The sequence below is a fragment of the Suncus etruscus genome, chromosome 5, assembly GCF_024139225.1.
Source record: "Suncus etruscus isolate mSunEtr1 chromosome 5, mSunEtr1.pri.cur, whole genome shotgun sequence".
Classification (NCBI taxonomy): Eukaryota; Metazoa; Chordata; class Mammalia; order Eulipotyphla; family Soricidae; genus Suncus; species Suncus etruscus.
Genome location: NC_064852.1, coordinates 26,165,768 through 26,186,648, shown reverse-complemented (window position 1 = coordinate 26,186,648; position 20,881 = coordinate 26,165,768). Strand labels below are relative to the sequence as shown.

At 39.3% G+C, this 20,881-nt stretch overlaps 2 protein-coding genes and 1 pseudogene across 3 annotated transcripts in view; all 3 read right to left on the bottom strand.

The window, feature by feature from the left end:
• AQP9 (aquaporin 9) overlaps positions 1-20,881 on the bottom strand; it is an 837,480-nt gene that overhangs the window by 615,269 nt on the left and 201,330 nt on the right. The window lies entirely within an intron of this gene.
• MYZAP (myocardial zonula adherens protein) overlaps positions 4,324-20,881 on the bottom strand; it is a 106,378-nt gene continuing 89,820 nt past the window's right edge. For both annotated transcript variants that reach the window (XM_049773679.1, XM_049773680.1), the window contains 2 exons: positions 13,880-13,980; positions 4,324-4,456 (listed from right to left, as the gene is read on the bottom strand). In XM_049773679.1, coding sequence (XP_049629636.1) covers positions 4,360-4,456; positions 13,880-13,980 — 198 coding nt within the window. In that variant the 3' untranslated portion in view covers positions 4,324-4,359. The remainder of the gene's footprint in view (positions 4,457-13,879; positions 13,981-20,881) is intronic.
• Positions 14,669-14,772, bottom strand: LOC126010219 (uncharacterized; annotated as a pseudogene).

The following is a 20,881-nucleotide window of genomic DNA, read 5'->3' as shown; positions in this document are numbered from 1 at the left end:
TCTAAAACTTTTCATTAGGTTTCTTCCTGCATCTGGAAGTTTCAGATGAGTTACAGAGCTTACATCATGAGATACAGAAAATGGAGATGAAGACCTATCATTCTGTGTAGAAGTAGGGTTGGATAATATATGCCCCTGGATTCAGTATCATTCACTTCGCAATGAACTGCGTGATTTCATCTTGTATTCCACTGTGTAGCTATACTACCACTTGTTTACTCATTTATCTATGATTAGTCATAGATTTGCACTATTTCTATATCACATCTATTGTATTAAGTATTGTAAAAGACATAGGTGTGCATAGATAGTTTAGAATTAATGTTTTTGTATTAGAAGAAGAGATTTCAAGAAGTGGAATCATTGGGTCCTATGGGAGATCTATTTTGACTTTTTTGAAGACTCTCTTTATTGTGAACCAGACAATATAATCTTACCAACGGTGAATGCTGGTTTTATATTCACTCTGTTCCTGATAACACTAATTGTTTCCAGTCTTTTTCATATATGCTCGCTGGTATAAGATTGCTTGCTGTTTTGATATTCTTTCCATTATAAGTAATAATGATCATTTTTTCAGATATCCATGTTCATCTCCATATCTTCTTTGGAGAAGTGGCTGTTCATGTCCTCTCATCATTTTTGGAAGAGATTTTTTATGTGAACTTTACTTTGTTTACCTTGAATAATTAGTCCTTTATCTGCTGTATTATTTTTATAATTTTCCCATTTTTTAGGTGACTAAATTTTTTAGTCTGAGTTTCTTTATTTATGCAAAACCTTTTTTATAGTTTGATGTCATGCTTTTTTTTTTTTTTTTTTTTTGGTATTTGGGCCACACCCGGCAGTGCTCAGGGGTTACTCCTGGCTGTCTGCTCAGAAATAGCTCCTGGCAGGCATGGAGGACCATATGGGACACCGGGATTCAAACCAACCACCTTTGGTCCTGGATTGGCTGCTTGAAAGGCAAACGCCGCTGTGCTATCTCTCCGGGCCCCATGCTTTTTTTTTTATAATTATCTTTATTTAAACACCGTGATTACAAACATGATTATAGTTGTATGATTACAGTCATGTAAAGAACACCCCCCTTCACCAGTGTAACATTCCCACCACCAATTTCCCAGATCTCCCTCCTCCCCACCCCCCTACACCTGTACTCGAGACAGGCTTTCTACTTCCCTCATTCATTCACATTGTTATGATAGTTTTCAGTGTAGTCATCTCTCCAACTGCACTCATCACTCTATGTGATGAGCTTCATGTCATGAACTGCACCTACCAGCCCTCATCTCTCTTGTCTCTGAGATACTGTTAAAAATGTCTTTCATTTTTCTTAAAGCCCATAGATGAGTGAAACCATTCTGTGTCTTTCTCTCTCCCTCTGACTTACTTCACTCAGCATAATAGATTCCATGTACATCCATGTATAGGAAAATTTCATGACTTCATCTCTCCTGATGGCTGCATAGTATTCCATTGTGTATAAGTACTACAGTTTCTTCAGCCACTCATCTGTTGAAGGGCATCTTGGTTGTTTCCAGAGTCTGGCTATTGTAAATAGTGCTGCAATGAATATAGGAGTAAGGAAAGGATTTTTGTATTGTATTTTTGTGTTTCTAGGGTATGTCCCTAGGAGTGAAATAGCTGGATTAAATGGAAGCTCAATTTCCAGTTTTTTTGAGGAATCTCCCAATTGTTTTCCACAAAGTCTGAACTAGACAACATCCCCACCAGTAGTGAATAAGAGTTCTTTTCTCTCCACATCCCCACCATAACTGATTGTTCTTGTTCTTTGTGATGTGTGCCAGTCTCTGTGGTGTAAGATGGTACCTCCTTATAGTTTTGATTTGCATCTCCTTGATGATTAGTGATGTGGAGAATTTTTTCATGTGTTTTTTGGCCATTTGTATTTCTTTGAGGAAATGTCTGTTCATTTCTTCTCCCCATTTTTTGATGGGGTTATATGTTTTTTTCTTATTAAGTTCTGTCAGCACCTTGCATATTTTTATATTAGTCCCTTCTCTGATGGGTATTGTGTGAATAGTTTCTCCATTTTGTGGGTGGCTTTTGTATCTTAGGCACTATTTCCTTTGAGGTGCAGAAGCTTCTCATCTTAATATAGTCCCATTTGTTTATCTCTGCTTCCACTTATTTGGAGAGTACTGTTCCTCCTTGAAGATGCCTTTAGTCTCAATGTCATATAGTGTTTTACCTACATGTTGTTCTATATACCTTATAGTTTCAGGCCTGATATGAAGGTCTTTAATCCATATGGATTTGATCTTTGTGCATGGTGTCAGATGGGAATCTGAGTTCACTTTTTTGCAAGTGGCTAACCAGTTGTGCCAACACCACATGTTGAAGAGGCTTCCTTCCTCCATTTTGGATTTCTTGCCCCTTTATCAAAGATTAGTTAATTGCATGTCTGGGGAACATTCTCTGAATACTCAAGTCTATTCCAGTAATCTGAGGATCTGTCTTTATTCCAATACCATGCTGTTTTGATAACTATTACATTGTAGTACAGTTTAAAATTGGGGAAAGTAATGCTTCCCATATTCTTTTCCCCAAAAATTGCTTTAGCTATTCCTCAGTGTTTATTGTGCCAAATAAATTTCAGAAGTGTTTGATTCGGGGGCCGGAGAGATAGCATGGAGGTAAGGCGTTTGCCTTTCATGCAGGAGGTCATCGGTTCGAATCCCGGCGCCCCATATGGTCCCCTGTGCCTGCCAGGAGCAATTTCTGAGCCTGGAGCCAGGAATAACCCCTGAGCACTGCCAGGTGTGACCCAAAAACAAAAAAAAACAAAAAAGAAAAAAAAAAAACAAAAAAGAAAAAAAAAAAGAAGTGTTTGATTCACTTCTTTGAAAAATATCATGGGCATCTTTAGAGGGTTTTGGGGTCACATCTGGCAGTGCTCAGGGGTTACTCCTGTCTCTACACTCAGAAATCGCCCCAGCAAGCTAGGGGACCATATGGAATGCCAGCATTTGAACCACCATCCTTCTGCATGCAAGGCAAACACCCTCCCTCCATGCTATCTCTCTGGCCCCTCAAGATTTTATTTTTATCCACGTTAGTTTTTTGTGAATAGTGGCTTTTTATGTATAAAGGGACTCATGTCCATTATTTTTTGGTTCTTAGAGAATTATTTGGCTTTACTCAAAGTTTATTCCTGGTTCTATGCTCAGGGATCCTGGCAAGGCAGAGGGGAACCAGCTGTGGTGCCAGAACCAGGAATAAATGCAAGTCATGTGCTTATCTTCTGGTCCTGCAGCTTCATTGTTTTTAATATGTGGCTATTTAGATTTACCAAAACCAGTTGCTGAAGAGACTTTCTTTGCTCCAATACATTCTCCCAGGTACATGGGGGATTTATAGGGTTTCCCCACCAATTTTTGCCTACACCACTTAGAAGGAATCTTTTTCTAGCTCTCCTCTCACTCCCCCCTTAGTTATGGATTATAAATGCTTTTTTGGACTTAACTAAGGAAATTCCCATATTTGATCTTGTATATTCTTCCCAAAGCCCAGTTCTGCTTTCTCTCTCTTTCTCTCTCTCTCTCACTCACTTGCTCGCTTCTACATGATTGTCATGGTCATTGATGCAACCACAAAAAAAGTAGAACAAAATATATGGCATTTATTAAACACATGTGACACTGATTATAATACCAAAGTCGAGGATGCATGAACAAATTACTCATTCATTTAACAAAAATATTGATTGTGTTACCAAAAACATTACGTGATTAAATTTCCACAGCATATAAAATTCCTTCAGTTAAAGTGAGAGAAAAAAAAAACATAGGTTGAATAAATACAATGACTTCAGTGGGCCCAATAAAAGTATAAGGCACAAACTAAACCAAAGGTTTAGCATGTCAGATTGAGGCAGTTTTGGGTCCCAAACCAGCTCAAGAGTAAGAAGAGATCACAGCTCTTTCTCTCCAGTTTCAAGTCTCGAAGGCACCTGTGCTGCCATGGGTAGGCTGCCACTAATACTTTCACAGGTGAATAAGACCTTCACGCTGTGACAAATGATCCTGGTGTGAATAATATGACACTTCAAAGTAATGTCCTTTCTCTTCCCAACCAAAGTCTAGAAGACAGAAAATTAATCGTGAGGGAATCACGGAAAATGAATCATGGCCCAGTACAGCAAGGTCAGCTGATGGGTGTTTGAAATCAGACCTTAAAACCTGTCTTCCTTCTCCCCTCCTCATTTTAGAAATGGATTCCAACCCCTGCATGTCCATTCTGGCTTAAACTGTGTCTATGACAAAGTAACAGTCACTCTCTCCAGGCTTAAGCTGCAGGGATCCAGAGTCTATCAAAAGAGCAGTGTCGGAGTGCTTAAGTCAGATTTTTCTTTGCAGCTAACTCTAGGACTCTTGTGTATGGAGTATAGTTCCGGGAAGGCACCACAATTTCTCGAGTTCTCTCTTCTTGGCTGAGAAATGAGAAAAGGCAGGTTAGGAGGATGAAGTAGATAGCTCTAGGAAACAATTGCTTCCACACTAAACTGGTAGATTGCTAATGTACAGTTAACTATCTTATTTAAATATTAAAAGTAGGGGTGTGTTCAGAGGGTTAGTGCAATAGATAGGGTATTTGCCTTACATGTGGCTGACCTTGGTTTGACCCTAGGCATCCTATATTTTCCCTAAAGTACTTTCAGGAATGGTAACTGAGTATAGAGCCAGGAGTAAGCCTTGAGCACCACCAGCTGTGGCCCCAAAACAAAACAAAACAAACAAACAAAAGTCTGGTTGAAAGGTTGTAGAGATAGAGATAGAGATAGAAAATTCTGAGGGGGCCAGGCGGTGGCGCTAAAGGTAAGGTGCCTGCCTTGCCTGCGCTAGCCTTGGACGGACCGTGGTTCGATCCCCCAGTGTCCCATATGGTCCCCCAAGCCAGGAGCAACTTCTGAGCACATAGCCAGGAGTAACCCCTGAGCATTACTGGGTGTGGCCCAAAAACCAAAAAAAAGAAAACTCTGAGGGTTGTTAGCTCCATGACCCCTTAAAACCATCCAAAACTTTGCATTAAAGTCCTTTAATTTAAGTCTCTTTGATTTTCAATTATTGTCAGAACTTGAACAACAATTCAAGAACTTGAATGTACCAGGGGCCAGCTGTGAGCAGATGAAGGAAAAAACTAGTAGAGAAATAAGAAAGGTAGAATTAATAGGATTTGGTGAGTATCATGGAGACATTTTCCATTTCTTTTTCTGAACACGTAACTCAACTGCATTTCCTAACCTCCCTTGCAGGTAGGTGGCCCGTGTGACTAAAGAAAACAAATGATTTCTTGTCTTTCCAGGTTAAAAAAAGCTATGAAACCTACTCTATAAAAATCTACACAATCCTGCATGATCTCTTTCTCTTTCAGGCAGAGTAGATAGTGCAAGACCCAACCATGGTGCAAGTCCACAGAGACTGGCTATAAAGAAAAATCCCATGTTCTCCAAGTGAATATGTAGAGTAGACAGCATGCCATCCTGCCCTGGACTGCAAGATGAACAGTCACTATTATAGTAAGTCCCTGAGACTGGGAATTTTTGTTATAGCAGCTACATTCCTTATCTTGATTAATGAAAGGTCCATTTATATAGATGAGAAATAAGTCATCCTCCTTTCTTGTAATTTCCCAGGTCCAAAATGGAAAAAAAATGTTATGGAATCTTCCTCTAAGTATGCTTTTAGTTTTTTTCCCTAAGTTCTCTTTTGTCATCTATCTTTTCTATTCTCTCAATAACTTCTCTGTCTTCTCATTTTTTTTGCATATTATAGTAGTATCCTAAATGTTCTCTCTGTCTTTAGTGTTGGCAAAATCTTCAAATCCACTTTAGCAGACAAAGATATATATCCCTAGAAAGACAACTGGGGCATGTTACATTTTAAAAACTCTTCAGATTCTTCCCCCATTGCTCATGAATCTAAACACCTAAACAATCTAAACAATCTAAACACCTCTGCACTAAAAGCTGCTTATATTCTATCTCCTGATGACTCTGTCAGGTAGCACCATTCTCAGTATGCACCACACTGCTCTAAATCATTCTGCCATTCTCACACTCCTTGATGCCTTGAATGCATCCTTGACCGAAGCTATCTCATAAATTCTTACCAATCTTTCATGATCCAAACCAAAACTCACCTAAGACAATGTTCCCAAGTGGCATTTACCCTGGTAAATGTGCAGAAATGACAGCACATTAGTCAGGGGCTCCCAGTTTTCCTGAACAGTGCTGCTGTGTTTTCAGCTTCACAATTTGCTGATCTCTCCCATCACAAACACCTCCCATAACCCAACAGTGGATAGCAGCTGAAGTAGCCAGTAGATTGCTGCTTAATGGGGCCCACTAGAAGCTGGCTGGGACTTTAAACTTCATGTGTCGCTCTCCTGAAAATATTCATTGTGTCTCAATTCCATTACCACTTAGTTGTAACAAACAATATAAAGTAAAATTTTCATGCCTACCAAGGGACAAGGTGGATGTGGGTGGAAATCTGGGGACGGCGGTAGAGGGAATTTTACACTGGTGTTGGGATTTGTGTTGGAATATAGAATGACAGAAACAATGTATTATGAGCAACTATGTAAAACCAGTTTTTAAATAAAGTAAAATAAATTATGATGTGTTTTTTTATCCTTGCCCATCCTTGCCCTGTAGACCCCTGGAAAATTACATCCCAGGGGCTTCTGACAAATTCTGGGGCATCTGATCATCTACCTATCTCCACAGCTTCTGCTTATTGTAATTTCTGAAGGGTAAAATCATATTTCAGTCATAATCTCTGTCAGACAAAGTAGAGTATATGTCCACTGACAGGTGACAGACCAGAGGAGAGGGATATCAGGGAAGGTAGAATGTCTGTCGTGGACAGACACAGGAAAACCAGTCAGGGCTGCAGTTCAGCAGAGCACCAGAGCTATAGTAGATGACAATCTGTACCAACTACTGTGAAAATTGCACAATGCAAATGGCCTCTGGTGAAAATGTCCTAAAAACTCAATGAACTCAAAATTATTCATAAAGGTGGACCTTCTGGATAACAAAACCAGGTCTACATAGCCCAATCTTCCAAAAATTGAGGTATTTATTTAAACTCTAGGAAACAATAGGATTTTAAGAACACAAATAATTTCAACCCCAGACGTGAAATTCAACCTTTTTTTTTTTTTTTTTTTTTTTACCACATTAAGGATATTGTTAACCTTTTACTAATCCATAAAGGGGGCATTCCCTGGAGGAAAACAATCGCAGAATCAGCAAATAAAGCGCTAACCAAAAAGTTATTTTGTGTTCTGGTCTCTACCACAGAAATATGGAATGTAGGCAGGTTAACTTGCTTACTATGTGTCAGGCATTTATGGCCGCTGGGAATATTTTTCATTAAATTGAACCTATTAAGACCTGATTTATGAGTTTGCTGGAAAGCAAGTTTCATGAAGGGGCAGGAGAAAGGGACATTTTTGTTGTCGCTTTAGCTGTTTTTCACTTTTCTCTCTGCATAAAGGTGAGAGGGCCAGAAATTGCTCTCCATGGCCTTAATTAGCATAGCAAATCTTACCAATCAAACTGAAGTTTTTATTTAAAAAAATAACAAAAAAAATACTAAGGTGCTTGAAAGGCCTCAAAATCGCAGTGAGCCCTTCTATGGTTTTTGTTCATCTCCCCTGAGAGGCCTGGCACACACATGTGAGATGAGGGAGGGGGGATGTGATAGATGAAGGGAGAAGCTGGATGGGGGCTGCAGGGGCCACTGAGTGACAGTCCATAGTCTTCTTACTGGGCTGAAGCTGGGGGACCAGGAGAGAATAAGCAAGTGAGAATAGAAGAGTGCCTATGAAAAGCCCTACCTGGAAGTAAGACCCTCAAGCTAGCACTGTGGCACCAGTCACAGAGAGAGGAAGAGAAAGGCACTGTCCTCACTGCTGTCCAAATGTCCTCACCCTCGTAGCATTTTTGTTGGCATCAGTTTCAAATCTAGGTTTCAGGTGAGGAAGCTGAGACTCAACAGTTTGAACTTTGTTCAAAAGTTCAGATACAGAAGAAGATAAGTCCTGACTTTCAAAAAGTTAGCACTCCCACTCTCTAAAAGACCCTCATTTGGGGCCAAGGAGAAAGGTAAGATAGTGAGTAAGATACTGCCTTGAATGCTTTCAGCCTATAGGGGCTTGACCATCTTCAGCACCACATAGAGTTCCTGAGCACAGAGCCAGGGGCAAGTCCTGAGCACTGTTGGCTGTGACCCACAAATCAAAATAAATAAATAAATTTAATTAAATACCAGGAGCTGATTTTGAGGGGGAAATTGCATATCTGAGTATATGACTGTATGTATGTTAATGTGTGTGAGTGTGTGGATGTGTGAGGGAGGTGTATATTTGTGCGTATGTCACTGTAGATATTTGTGTGTATATGTGTGAGTATATATGTGTGTCTGTGTGTGAACTATGTAAATATGTGAGTGTGAAAGTGAGAGGAGGAAAATAAGGAAAAAGGGAGAAAAAGAGTGGGAGTGAGAGAGGGAGAGATAGAACAGGGAAAAAGATGAAAGGGAAGGAAGGAGTGGGAAGAGAAGAAAGAAGAGAGATGGAAGGAGGAGGAGGAGAGGTATGGAGGAAGTGAGGGGGTAAGAAGAGGGAAAAGGAGGAAAGAAGGAAGAAGGGCAGAGAGAGGGAGAAGGATGTCAGCCCTGACACACAGGCTCCCTAAGGCTCAGCCCAGAAAGTTGCAGTTGAGATCTTGGCCACAACTTGCTGTCAGGACAGATCTCTGAGAATATAACACTCCGGTGGTGTGGGAAGAGAAAGAGGAGCCATCAGAGAATGAGGCAGGCTGAGGAAGAAGGAGAAAGCCCTGGGGAGCCCCAAAAAGCAGCCCTTCCACTCAAGGCAGATGTCAGTGTCTGCAGGAGGCACCTGCACAAGGACTGACTGAGTGCCACTTGCTTTAGGCTCTGCATATTTGCTGTTCTTAATTTTTTGGCTTTCCGGTTCTCTAAGGAACCTTGTGGTGATGGATATGGAATGTAGGGCTCCTGCCTATAAAGCCTGTGCTCCAGCCCATTAAGAATCTCCCATCTTCCTTCAGTAAAGTAACTAAACTAGAATAAAGATGCAGCCATCAGCTGAAGCCTCATTCTCTTCACAGTCACCAAAGTCTATATGGAGTATCCAGTGATCCAGGAGTCAAGATTACTCTTAGCTTTGTGCTCAAGGATCACTGCTGTCGGGGGCATGGGGGAGTCTTATGCTGTGTTGCAGATCTAACCTGGATGGGCTGTATACAAGGCGAGTGCCCTACCCACTCTTCTATCTCTCCTACCCAAAAGTATACAACTCTTCCAGGTACTAGGAAATGCATTGTGGCCTCATAGGTGCCACAGTACTCGATTCTAAGGCTTTGAGTCTAGTGTTTAGAACAACCTGCCATCATTTAAATGTCTCATAAATCAAGTTCCCTTCCAGAATCTAACCAGTGCAAATTGATTTTAAACTTCTGCTTATTTAATTGAAGAGCTCAGGGTATATTGAATTTCTCTTCACTTAATTGAGAGTTCCACTGCATAAAATCATTAACCAATAAGAAAAAAAATTATGAAATTATCTTACCACATGAAAATTCACAACTACTTGATTTTATTTAGTAATGACTTGTCTATATGTTAATTACTAACACGTAATACAAAACCATCTTGTGTCTAACTATCCTGATGACTTTTTGTACGCATTATTTTCCTTTCATCCTCAGAGTGGCCCTATGAGAAATAATATTGTCATCTTTATTTTCCTTCTCAAGATGAAATAATTAAGAATTAAGAGAGCTACATAATTTGTCCAAAGTTGTGCTCAGCTAGAATCTCCTCTGGAAGAGGTTGTTGAAAAACTATGCTCAGAACCACCATGGAATCTTGTATTAGAAGCTTGAAATAAAAGAAGCTAATTTTTCTAAAACAAATTTGAATAACACAATTCAATTTATCAGTTCTCATGTATCGAATTTTTGTTTTAGTTTTTGCAACATTGTCAATACTCAGGGGTTACTCCTGGTTTTTCATTCAGGAATTACTCCTGATGGTGCTCAGGGAATCATATAGGATGCTGAGGATCAAACCAGGCTGACAGTGTGCCAGGAAAGTACCCTTTGTGTTGTTGTTCACGCCCTAGAGCAGGGGTCTTCAAACTTTTTAAAGTGGGGGCCGGATTACGGTCCCTTAGAGAGCTGGAGGGCCAGACTATATGAGCTACTAATTCCTACTCACACTGTACATATCTTATATAAATAAAATGAAAACCATTTATAAATAAACAGATCACGCGCCAGTATTTCAATGGGAACTGTGGGCCTGCTTTTGGCTAATGAGATGGTCAATGTCCGGTTCCATATTTGTCACTGCCAGCCGTAACAAGTGATGCAAGTGGGCATCAGTTAATCTTGATCTGGTTGGAGATTGCAGATGTTTCATTCTTGAAAAAGTCTGTTCACAGGCATAAGTGCTACCAAAGATGGTTACCATTTTGAGTGCATGGTTCCTGATATTTGGATATACACTGAGTGTATATGCTGGCAGGTATCTTGGCAACCAAACAGCGCTCACTGCTGGCGGGCCGGATCAGACTCCTCTGCGGGCCGCATGTGGCCCGAGGGCCGTAGTTTGAAGACCCCTGCCCTAGAGAAAGGACTAAAATTCTTTTTTAGGGGGGATGAGGGGCACACCTGATGGTGCTCAGGTGCTCAGCACCCAATGGTGTTCCTGGCTCTGCACCCAGGGATCACTTTTGGCAGGATCAGGATTCAAAGTTGAATTGGCTGCATGCAAGGCAAGTGCCTTTCCTGCTGTACTATCTTCCTGGACCTCACGTATTGAGTATTTAAAACCACACATGTAACCACAAAACCTAACCTACCCCTGGACTCAGAAGACTTGGTTCTAATACTGCTGTATGATTTTCTATGAATCATCATATCTCTCTGATCCTCAAAATTGATATCTCAAAAACATAAAAATTAACTAGATCAAGGGGTTCCTGTTTGTTTCCTTTTACCAAGAAGAATCATTTCTTTAAGTAAAATCTTACTTGGAATTCAACATGAAATGCACTAAAAGCTGAGTTTCTCAATTTCTGGGGGATGGAGGGCACAGACCAGATCTCGCCAGTGCCCTGATAACCTCCTGAACCCCAGATGTAATCAAAGTCTCTCCAGAAGCAAAGTGAGAAGAACAGGGTGGTTTCACGGAGCATAGAAGAATTTACAAATTCTCTGTCAAGAGCCCCCACTCTTAGCACCCAAACTTCCTTGAACCTTTCACATAGTAGGCACTTCATATACAGTCATGAGGAAACAAATGAAATATGATTCTGCCATTTCGGAAATGGGGAGACGTAGTTTTCATTTCCTCTGCTGATTGACCTGGCTAGTTAAAGTGCTAAGATGGATCCTGGGGGAAACCAAATGTTACATTTATGGAAAAGCTGCTTTTCGAGCCTGAAGTGGCTTCCAAGCTCACGGCGGCCATAAGTTAAGGGTCTGTCAGCACTTCCATTATGAAAACCGCTTTGTGGTTTCATAACTTAGCCATAAAAGTTCGCTTCAGGCTAGCTTTTGGCATGCAGATTGAAAAGCTTGTTGTAAGCCAGAATGTGGGAATTCAAAACAATTTATTGGCCTCAGACATAGTTTTGTACCCGTCTTAGCCAAACAAGATTTATTATGTGGGCAATTAGAATGGACTAAGTCACTTGGTTCTTGGAGAGAAAAGAGGCAGAGAAATGACCAAATTATTAATACTGGTGAAAAAGGAGCCCCTGGACATGGTCATTCTTTGGGGCAATCTTCATATCATGCACTTTGTGCCCCACTTCAAAGAGGTTCAGGATCTGCATATATATTCTCTTCCCTCTTGTATTCACTAAATATGTATTGTATTCACTAAAAATATGTTCTATTAATCACATCAAAATGATAGCAACAATTTACTTTTACCAGAAAGAAATCCAGTTCGATGAGAAAATGGTTAAAGAATGAGTTTATGACTAGAGAGATAGTACAGGGGTTAAAGCATTTGCCTTATACAGAACTGACTCATATTCAATCCCTGACACCACATAGGATCCTCCAAGATCTGTAAGGAAGAATCCCTGAGCATAGAGCCAGGAGTAAGCCCCGAAAACCACCACTGTGCCTCAAAGCAAACAAATAAACAACAAAAAAATTAAGAGTGAGTTTATTGGAGCTTTTGGTAAATCCTGGGAGAAGAGCAAATGGTTCATTTCTAGGAGGGGAAAGACAATGTCAGTATTGGGTGGGAAGAGTCAAGCAAGCATAAACATAAGTTCTTGTTACAGGTGGAAGTGGTCAGATTGGAGAAGCCACTTATGCAAATAAACTACTGACTTTACAGATAGGCAAACTGAGGCCTCATAAAGGACTTTTAGCCTAAACACACGTTGTTGCTCAAGAAGAGCTATAAAAGTCTCATCTTCCTCATCCAGTCCAGTGACTGCTCATCTCTTCCTATCACATGAAACCATTCGGGTGCCAGGATCCTGCTTTCTTTTGCTTGACAGAACTATGATGGTGGGCATGGGACATGCCAAAGCTGAGATCGCATAAGAATGCAGCCACCTACACTGAACTCATGGTGCTCCATGAGGGGTTACCTGAGCCACCCAACACACATCATTGGGGTTCTCATTATAAACTTGCTGGGTTTCTCCTTTGGACCCAACAGAATTCTGAGACTCTGGAAGTGTCAAGTCAGTCAGTCACTATGTGGTGAATAACAGGTAATGGTCGCAGGTACTACACTGTGTAAAGGCACATTGGGAACAGATTAGAGTCAGCTCTTTAGCCTAGAAACAATTCCACAAGCCAGTCTAAAAAAATTTTATATGTACTCGCAGAGCCTCTACAAAAATAATAGGATCTACTGGTTATAAATCTGGGAAGGACTTGATATCACTATTATGGCACTAAGGGACAACTGATTTTTCCTTTTTTGGTTTTTGGGCCACACTCAATGATGCTCAGGGGTTACTCCTGGCTAGGGGGACCATATGGGATGCCGGGGGATTGAACCTCTGTCCATCCTAGGCTAGCGCATGCAAGGCAGATACCTATGGCTTGCGACACCACTCAGGGCCCGACAGCTGATTTTTGTTCAAGATCTGAACTTATCTTCCTATCATGATACCTTCCGGGTCCCTCTCACTGTTATGTCTGCTTATAGGCCATAAAGAATAGTACGTGGGCTAAAGTAGGTCTAGGTTCCTGGGCACTACTTATTCTCCCTAAGAGTGATCCAGGAGCACAGAGCCAGAAGTAGCTCCCATGCACTGACAGGTGTGGTCCCAGCCAACAAAGTCTGCTGATACATCTAGCTGTCTTCCTTTTAGTTTGCACCCAGAGCTAAGATAGGATAATAATCTTATCTTTGTCCAAATCACAACTGTCTGGCACAGTTGTGCAGGGAAGGTATTCAACAGGCAAGAAGGGGGGAGGGAAGGAGAGAGATTGAAGGAAGGAGGGGAAAAAAGAAAGAATAAGATGGAAAGGAAGAAAAGGAATGGAGAGAGGAAGAGAGAAAATAGGGAAGGAGAGATGAGGAAATAAATAAGGACACAGGCAGTCACTGATGTCATTCTTTGAAATGACTTTCCAGTTCTCCCCTACCCAGATCCCTCTGCCCCTATAGAATGCTGTTCTCACAGTAACCAAGCCAACCCTCAGCAGCCACAACTTACCTTTGCAAAATTAGTTTTGATAGAAAGAAAGTACCTCATGTAATACCAACCCAATAAAGTCTTTTCATAAATCAAAAAGGAATTTGATTCTGAAAAACAGGAAATTCCAGAATACCTGGGTAGAAGATCACAGCCCACGCCAATCTCTCTCGTTTCCACTTCAGTCTTAGGCTGTGTTTCCATTAAGTAGTCCAACCTGCTCTGTAGTTCATTATTCTAGAAGTGAGAAACAAAGACCTTGTAGTAAAGCAAATATGCTCATCTGCATGATACGAAGTATATGTATTGTCTGATTTTCCCCATGCCATCGACAATTAATTAATCACTCATCTCTTATACAGCAGGAATGGAATAATTATTTGGATAGAAGCCTTGCAGAGAGTTTTCTGTGCATGTACATACATATGTATCCAATTTTCCATAAAAAGAAACAAGCAAAATTTTCCTAATCTATGCGACAATCTGCTTTTTTTTTCACTCAACAATTTGTTGTGAATACCTTTCCACATTAGTGTTCTTTTTATACCAACAAGCCATTTTAATGTGTTCATAACATTCCATTGTTATGAATGTACAGTTATTTATTTAACTGGTTTCTTACTGATTAGTACGTATACACATATATGTATGTGTGTTTGTCTGTATACATATTTTTGTTTTGGGGTCATACCTAGTCGTGCTTAGAACTAATTCCTGGTTCCATGTTTAGGGATCACTCCTGACAGGGCTTCGGGCACCATACTGGATGCTGAGAATCAAACCCAGGTCAGCCATGAACTAGGTGAGTGCTCTATCCTCTGTACTATCTCTCTGGGCCCCAAGGTACTTTATATTTATCACATTTTTGCAATAATAACAAAGGTACTTTTTTTTTTTTTTTTTTTTTTTTTTTTTTTTTTTTTTAATATGTGTCCCACCATTTTTTTTTTTTTTTGGTGCCTTTACTGTACCTCCTCATTCTATACAGTCAGTGTAAAGCACACAGCCTGTGGTAAGAATTGGGAGGCCTTATCTTATCTTTTATTTATTTTATTTTTTTTTCTTTTTCTTCAGGGCAAATTAAAGTTGTTTTTTTTTTTTTGTTTGTTTGTTTGTTTTGTTTTGTTTTTGTTTTTTTTTAAAAATAAGAATTCATTTAAAGGACAAAATTAATTAACATAATGAGGCAAACCAACACAACACGATATAACAACACAACATAACATATAATATAATTACTATAATAATAATACATATAAGTCAAAAAAAGCCTCCGACCAAAAAAAAAAAAAAAAAAAAAAAAAAAAAAAAAAACCACAATTTTTTTTTTTTTTTTCATAATGGCTTACATATCCTTCACTATAATATTCCGGATACCTATTCACATTGAATCAGGGGAATACCCATCACCTAATATGTCCTCTTCCCAATCAAAAATCAAATATGCTGAAAATAGGCAAAGTCCTTTCTAGAAGCTTCCAACCTCAGTTTGAGAGAGGATGTGAAAAAAGTAATTAAAATACCACAACAATACCAAAAAAAATATCAAATTAAATAACCGATAAGCACTACAGCAATAAAGGCAAACACCACACAGTAGTCTCGGTTCTGAAATCCAATCATACTCAAGTACAAAAAGAAAGAAAAAGACTAAACAAAATAAAATAAAATAATATTGGAGACATCAACCGTAATCTCCACACCAAAATAAAGATGTCAATGTTCTAGGTGTTTCAGAAAAGTGCTACCATTCTGTGTTTTTCTTTTGTCCTCTGACTTACTTCGTTTAACATAACATGATCTAGGTCCATCCACGTTGCTGCAAAGTCTGTGATTGTATCATTTCTAACTGCCATGTAATATTCCATTGTATATATGTACCACATCTTAATGATCCATTCATCTGTTGTTGGGCATCGAGGTTGTTTCCAAGATTTGGCTATTATACTGAGTGCTGCAATAAATAGTGGGGTGCATACGTATTTTGGAATGAATGTCCTTCCATCTTGGGGATATATGCCTAGAAGAGCAATTGCTGGGTCAAATGGCAGCTCAATTCTGAGTTCTTTGAGCACTCTCCAGACTTTTCTCCATAGATGTTGGACCAAGGGGCATTCCCACCAGCAATGAATGAGAGTTCCTTTCATACCACATCCTCTCCAACAAAGGTTGTTCCCAGTATTTTTGATGTGAGCCAACCTCACTGGTGTGAGGTGGTATCTCATTGTTGTCTTGATTTGGATCTCCCTGATGATGAGTGAAGGTGAGCATGTTTTCATGTATTTGTTGGCCATCCTTCTCTCTTCCTCAGAGAAATGTCTATTCATTTCGTCTCCCCATTTTTTTATGGCTTCGTTTGGTTTTGAAGGGCTCAGGTTTCTGAGCGCTTTGTATGTTCTAGATATCAGCCCTTTATCTGATATATCAGGTGAAAAAATTTTTTCCCATTCTGTTAGCTGTCTTCTTGCTTTAAGTAGGGTTTCTTTTGACATGCAGAAGCTTTTTAGTTTAATATAGTCCCATTTGTTTATAGTTGATGCTAACGTTCTTGCCATTGGTGCTCCATTCTCAAAGACCCTTTTGATATAAAAGTCTTCGAGTGTTCTGCCTATTTTATTCTCGATAAACTTTATAGATTCAGGTCTGATTTCCAGATCTTTGATCCATTTTGAGTTGACTTTTGTATAAGGAGTGAGATATGGGTCGATTTTCACTTTCGTGCATATGAGTTTCCAGTTGTACCAACACCATTTGTTGAATAGGCTTTCTTTGTTCCATTTCATATTCTTGCCTCTTTTATCAAATATTAATTGGCTATATATCTGGGGGTTTATGTCTGGGAATTCTGTTCTAATCCACTGGTCTGAGGTCCTGTCTCTGTTCCAGTACCATGCTGTTTTTAATACTATAGCTTTATAGTATAGTTTCAAGTTAGGTAAGGAGATGCCTCCCAACTTCTCATTTTTCAGAATGTGTTTAGCTATCCTGGGTCTTTTATGGTTCCAAATGAATTTTATAATTGATTGTTCTATTTCTTTAAAAAATTGTGTCTGGATTTGGATAGGAACAAAGGTACTTTTAATACTCCCTCATTAAACTATAAACTGGGCAAGTCTATTAATTTAATTTAGTGGGAAATACCTCTATAACTTCATAATTAGTATTTCATAGGTGTGGAAAATTCAGAATCTCAAACATATAAAGTAAAACAAGCTCCTTGGGAATAAAATTAGCAATCTACATAGTTTTATTTTCAGACTAGAGCCAAGCATTACATTGATGATTAGATGCTCAAGAACTGGAAATTTGCCCCATGGGAGTAATGAAGGACAAGGAGTCAAAGAGTCAAGGTGAACAGAATGAAAAGTGATGATGTGAAGGCGCCTGAAATCTAAAGGGGAAACACCAAAAACTCAGAAGCAGAGTCACACAGCTTATCTCTGCATATTATCTCTCACTGGCTGCCCCCTCAAAGCCAAGAGCATGCCATTGATTTGTTGTTTTCCTCTTTGTAGTCTGGAATAGAAGCTGCGGCACTCTTTGGGAATGCTGCACAAAACATAAGTTGAAAAGCTTTAGAGAAACAGAAGGTCATTTGCTCTGAAAACAAATAATATAGGCTACTGCTCCAAAAGGGTATAGCAGGGAGCAAAACAGCAAATTTGCACTCTGTCAGGTGGAGAGGGCAAGGGATCTTCTGACATGTGGAACAGGCTCCAGAGGAAGAGAATGCACCCCAGATTTCCTACAGCTTACAGACCAGGACAGATGTCTGTGCTCTGAATCCATCTCCTATGGCTCAATAGGGTGGAATGATGCTGGGTTATTTACTAACATGGACTTTCCAATTTATTTATTTATTTACCATTATTTTATTTATTTGCTTATTTATTGGTCAAGATGAAGTCAGTACTCATAAAATCATCCAATTTGAGATGCCTTGTCTGGGTGACATATTTCCCTCAAACTGTTTTATTTTAAATAATTTTTTAATTTTTAAATTTAAAGCATTGTGGTTTACAAAGTTATTCATAGTTAAGTTTTAGACCTGTAATATTTCAGCACCAATCCCACCAACAGTGTCAACTCTCTTCAACAATGTTACCTGAGTCCATTCTATACCCCCACTTCCTTCTACCATCATAACAGGCAACTTTTTAAGTTTGGTTGTTAAAGTTTGGGTCTCAAGATATTCATGTTGTTGACTCCATGGTTTAGTTCTGTGCTTCCTCAACGCAAATACACCCGAGGCCCTTGATCCTGTCCCCCGCTGTTTCATGTATGTCTTTTTCTACTTCTACTCTATTTCTTTGCTTCTCTTCATTATAGTCTGGGGGAATTTCTTATTTAAAAGGAAACAAATATGTCCTTTATAACGAACACCAGGAACACATTTCCTTATCCTTTCTCAGTAAAGACTTCAATCATGAGAATTTCATAGAGTGCTGGGTTCATCTCATATTTAAGGTCCAGAAAAATGCACCCCAATTGGTAAGAATGATGAGTAGACAAGTAACCCCAAATCTTTAGTTCTACTGTATAGAATGTGGCCACATCAAATACCCACACAGAAACTATAAAAGGGAAAAACATCAAAATATAATTCAATCTGCTAAAAAAGTAAGTTTCTATTCAATATCAGGCAGTGTATAAGATAGATAAATTAGCAATTAAAGGTTAGAGGCATAATTTGCAACCCTTGAAAAGTTTCATCTTTTTGATGGTGCAGATAGCTAAGTCAAAAATACAAAAAAAAGTGATAAGAGCTGGCCCAGCTCTTAAAGAGAATATGAAAAGCAAAAGTAATGAATGTCCAAGAGCTGCAAAATGAAATTCCAGGAAAACGGGCACCTGACTAGAGTGTTTCACAAATACACATAATTAGGAAGAGCTCTGAGCCATACAAAAAGGATCTCACACCTAACAATGGCCAACAGTAGATTTTTCTTTCAATCATTCAGACACCCAGATGAAAACTGAGTCTTAAGGAAATATAACTACAGGCAGGAAGACAGTCAAATGAGGCTTTGGCAATTTCCACTTCCGAGTAAGAGCTGCAGGTCTATGAGAGGTGTAATGGATCCTATTTAATCCTATTTAACAGATCCTAGTTAATGGATCTGTTTCAAAAATAGCTATATGCTGGGCAAAAGACACACAGTGAGTAGGGTATCTGAAGACTAAAGAGCAAGCAAGCTTTGGAGGGGAGAGAAATAAAGAAATGTGATATCAGGGAGAAACTCAATTTTCCAGGAATGAATGAAGAATGTCAGAATAGATACTATATGAGTAAATATCAGAGACAAAAATTATTCTTAATTTATTTTAAAATATATGAATGCTAAAGTTTTCACTTTATATATAGCATATATAATCTATATCATATTTTTCAACTTAACACAGCATTGGGGATTTATAGGCAGATCAAATATATAGGATATTCTAACAGCAGGGGCAGTGGTAAATGGCCCTGAATCACTGCAGCGACTTCAGCACTCTCTCATGTTATATAAAATGGTATCTTATTACTTCCAAGTAGACTCTGAGGTGAGGATATATGTTGCAATACCTAGTACACAAGCACTAATAGATTAGAGAAAAGAGACAAAGCCAAATGACTATAGATAACTTAAAACAAAACTCTGAGGAGGGAGATTTGGGACATTGGTAGTGGGAATGTTGCACCAGTGAAGGAGTGTGTTCTTTACATGACTGAAACCCAACTACAATCATGTTTGTAATCAAGGTGTTTAATTAAAATATAAAAAATTCAAATAAAAAACATTAAAAAAAAAACCTCTGAAAAGTATTGAAATAATCCTAAAAGAAGGCTAGAAAAGCTTTGTTCAAAGAGGCAAATAAGCAAAACAAACCAGAGGAATAAATATAAAACAAAGGAACTTATATTCATAGCCATACCACCATAATAACTAGATGTCAATAAACTAAAGAGTCCAAAATAAAAAGATTACCAATTGTACTTAAAAAAAGAAAAGAAAAAGAAAAATCCTGGGGGGCTGGAGAGATAGCACGGCAGTAGGACATTTGCCTTGTACACAGCCGACCCAGAATGGATAGTGGTTCGAATCCCAGCATCCCATATGGTCCCCATGCCAGCCAAGAGCCATTTCTGAACGCAGAGCCAGGAGCAAACCCTGAGTGCCGTTGGCTACTCAGAAACAATAAAAAAAATTTTTTTTTAAGAAAAATCTAATTAAATGTTGTCTCTAAGTGGTGAGTTGTGTTTTGTATGTGTGTTTTTTGTTTTGGTTTTGGTTTTGGTCTTTGGGCGCTCCGGGGTTACTCCTAGCTCTGTGCTCAGAAACGGCTCCTGGCAGGTACGGGGGACCTTTTGGGATGCCGGGATTCAAACCATTATTGATCCTGGGTAGGCTGCTTGGAAGGTAAACGCCCTACTGCTGTGCTATCTCTCCTGCCCCATGTTTGAGTGTGTGTGTTTTTTTAAATATTGTGTGTGTGTATGTGTGTGTGTTGTGTGTATGTGGCTTCTGGGCCATACCTGGTGGGACTCAGTGTTTACTCCTGGCTCTGTGCTCAAAAATCACTCCTTGGGGGAAATATGGGATACTGGGGATCAAACCAGGGTCAGCCCACGTATAAGGCAAACACCCTACCTGCTGTGCAATTGCTCTGGCCCCTAAGCGGTTTTAATTCTAGCAACATGGACCATGAAAATAAGTGAATGAAAAAAGGTACACAGATATGCAAACAGTAAATATAAATGAGGAATGGTTATGTAAATCTCAGTAAAATAGACTTCAAGGGGTTGGAGAGATATGTCCTCTCCCAATTATTGATAGACTAAGTAGATGCATACACACACATAGAAAACTACAATAGCAACAACAGTCTCCCCAGGGCAGTAATACCGGATTACACTCAGCATGTGAGACAGTACCAGGAAACAAATTCACATCCGCGTATCTGCAAGGCAGGTGTTCAGTCTAAACTTTGTCTCCAGGTTCCACAGTACACTTGTTGTTTTGTTTGTTTATTTGTTTTTTTATGATACTTACCCAAGAGAAACTGTATACTGATCTAAAAAATAACATCTTTTTTTTTTTTTTTTTTTTTTTGGTTTTTGGGCCACACCCAGCGGTACTCAGGGGTTACTTCT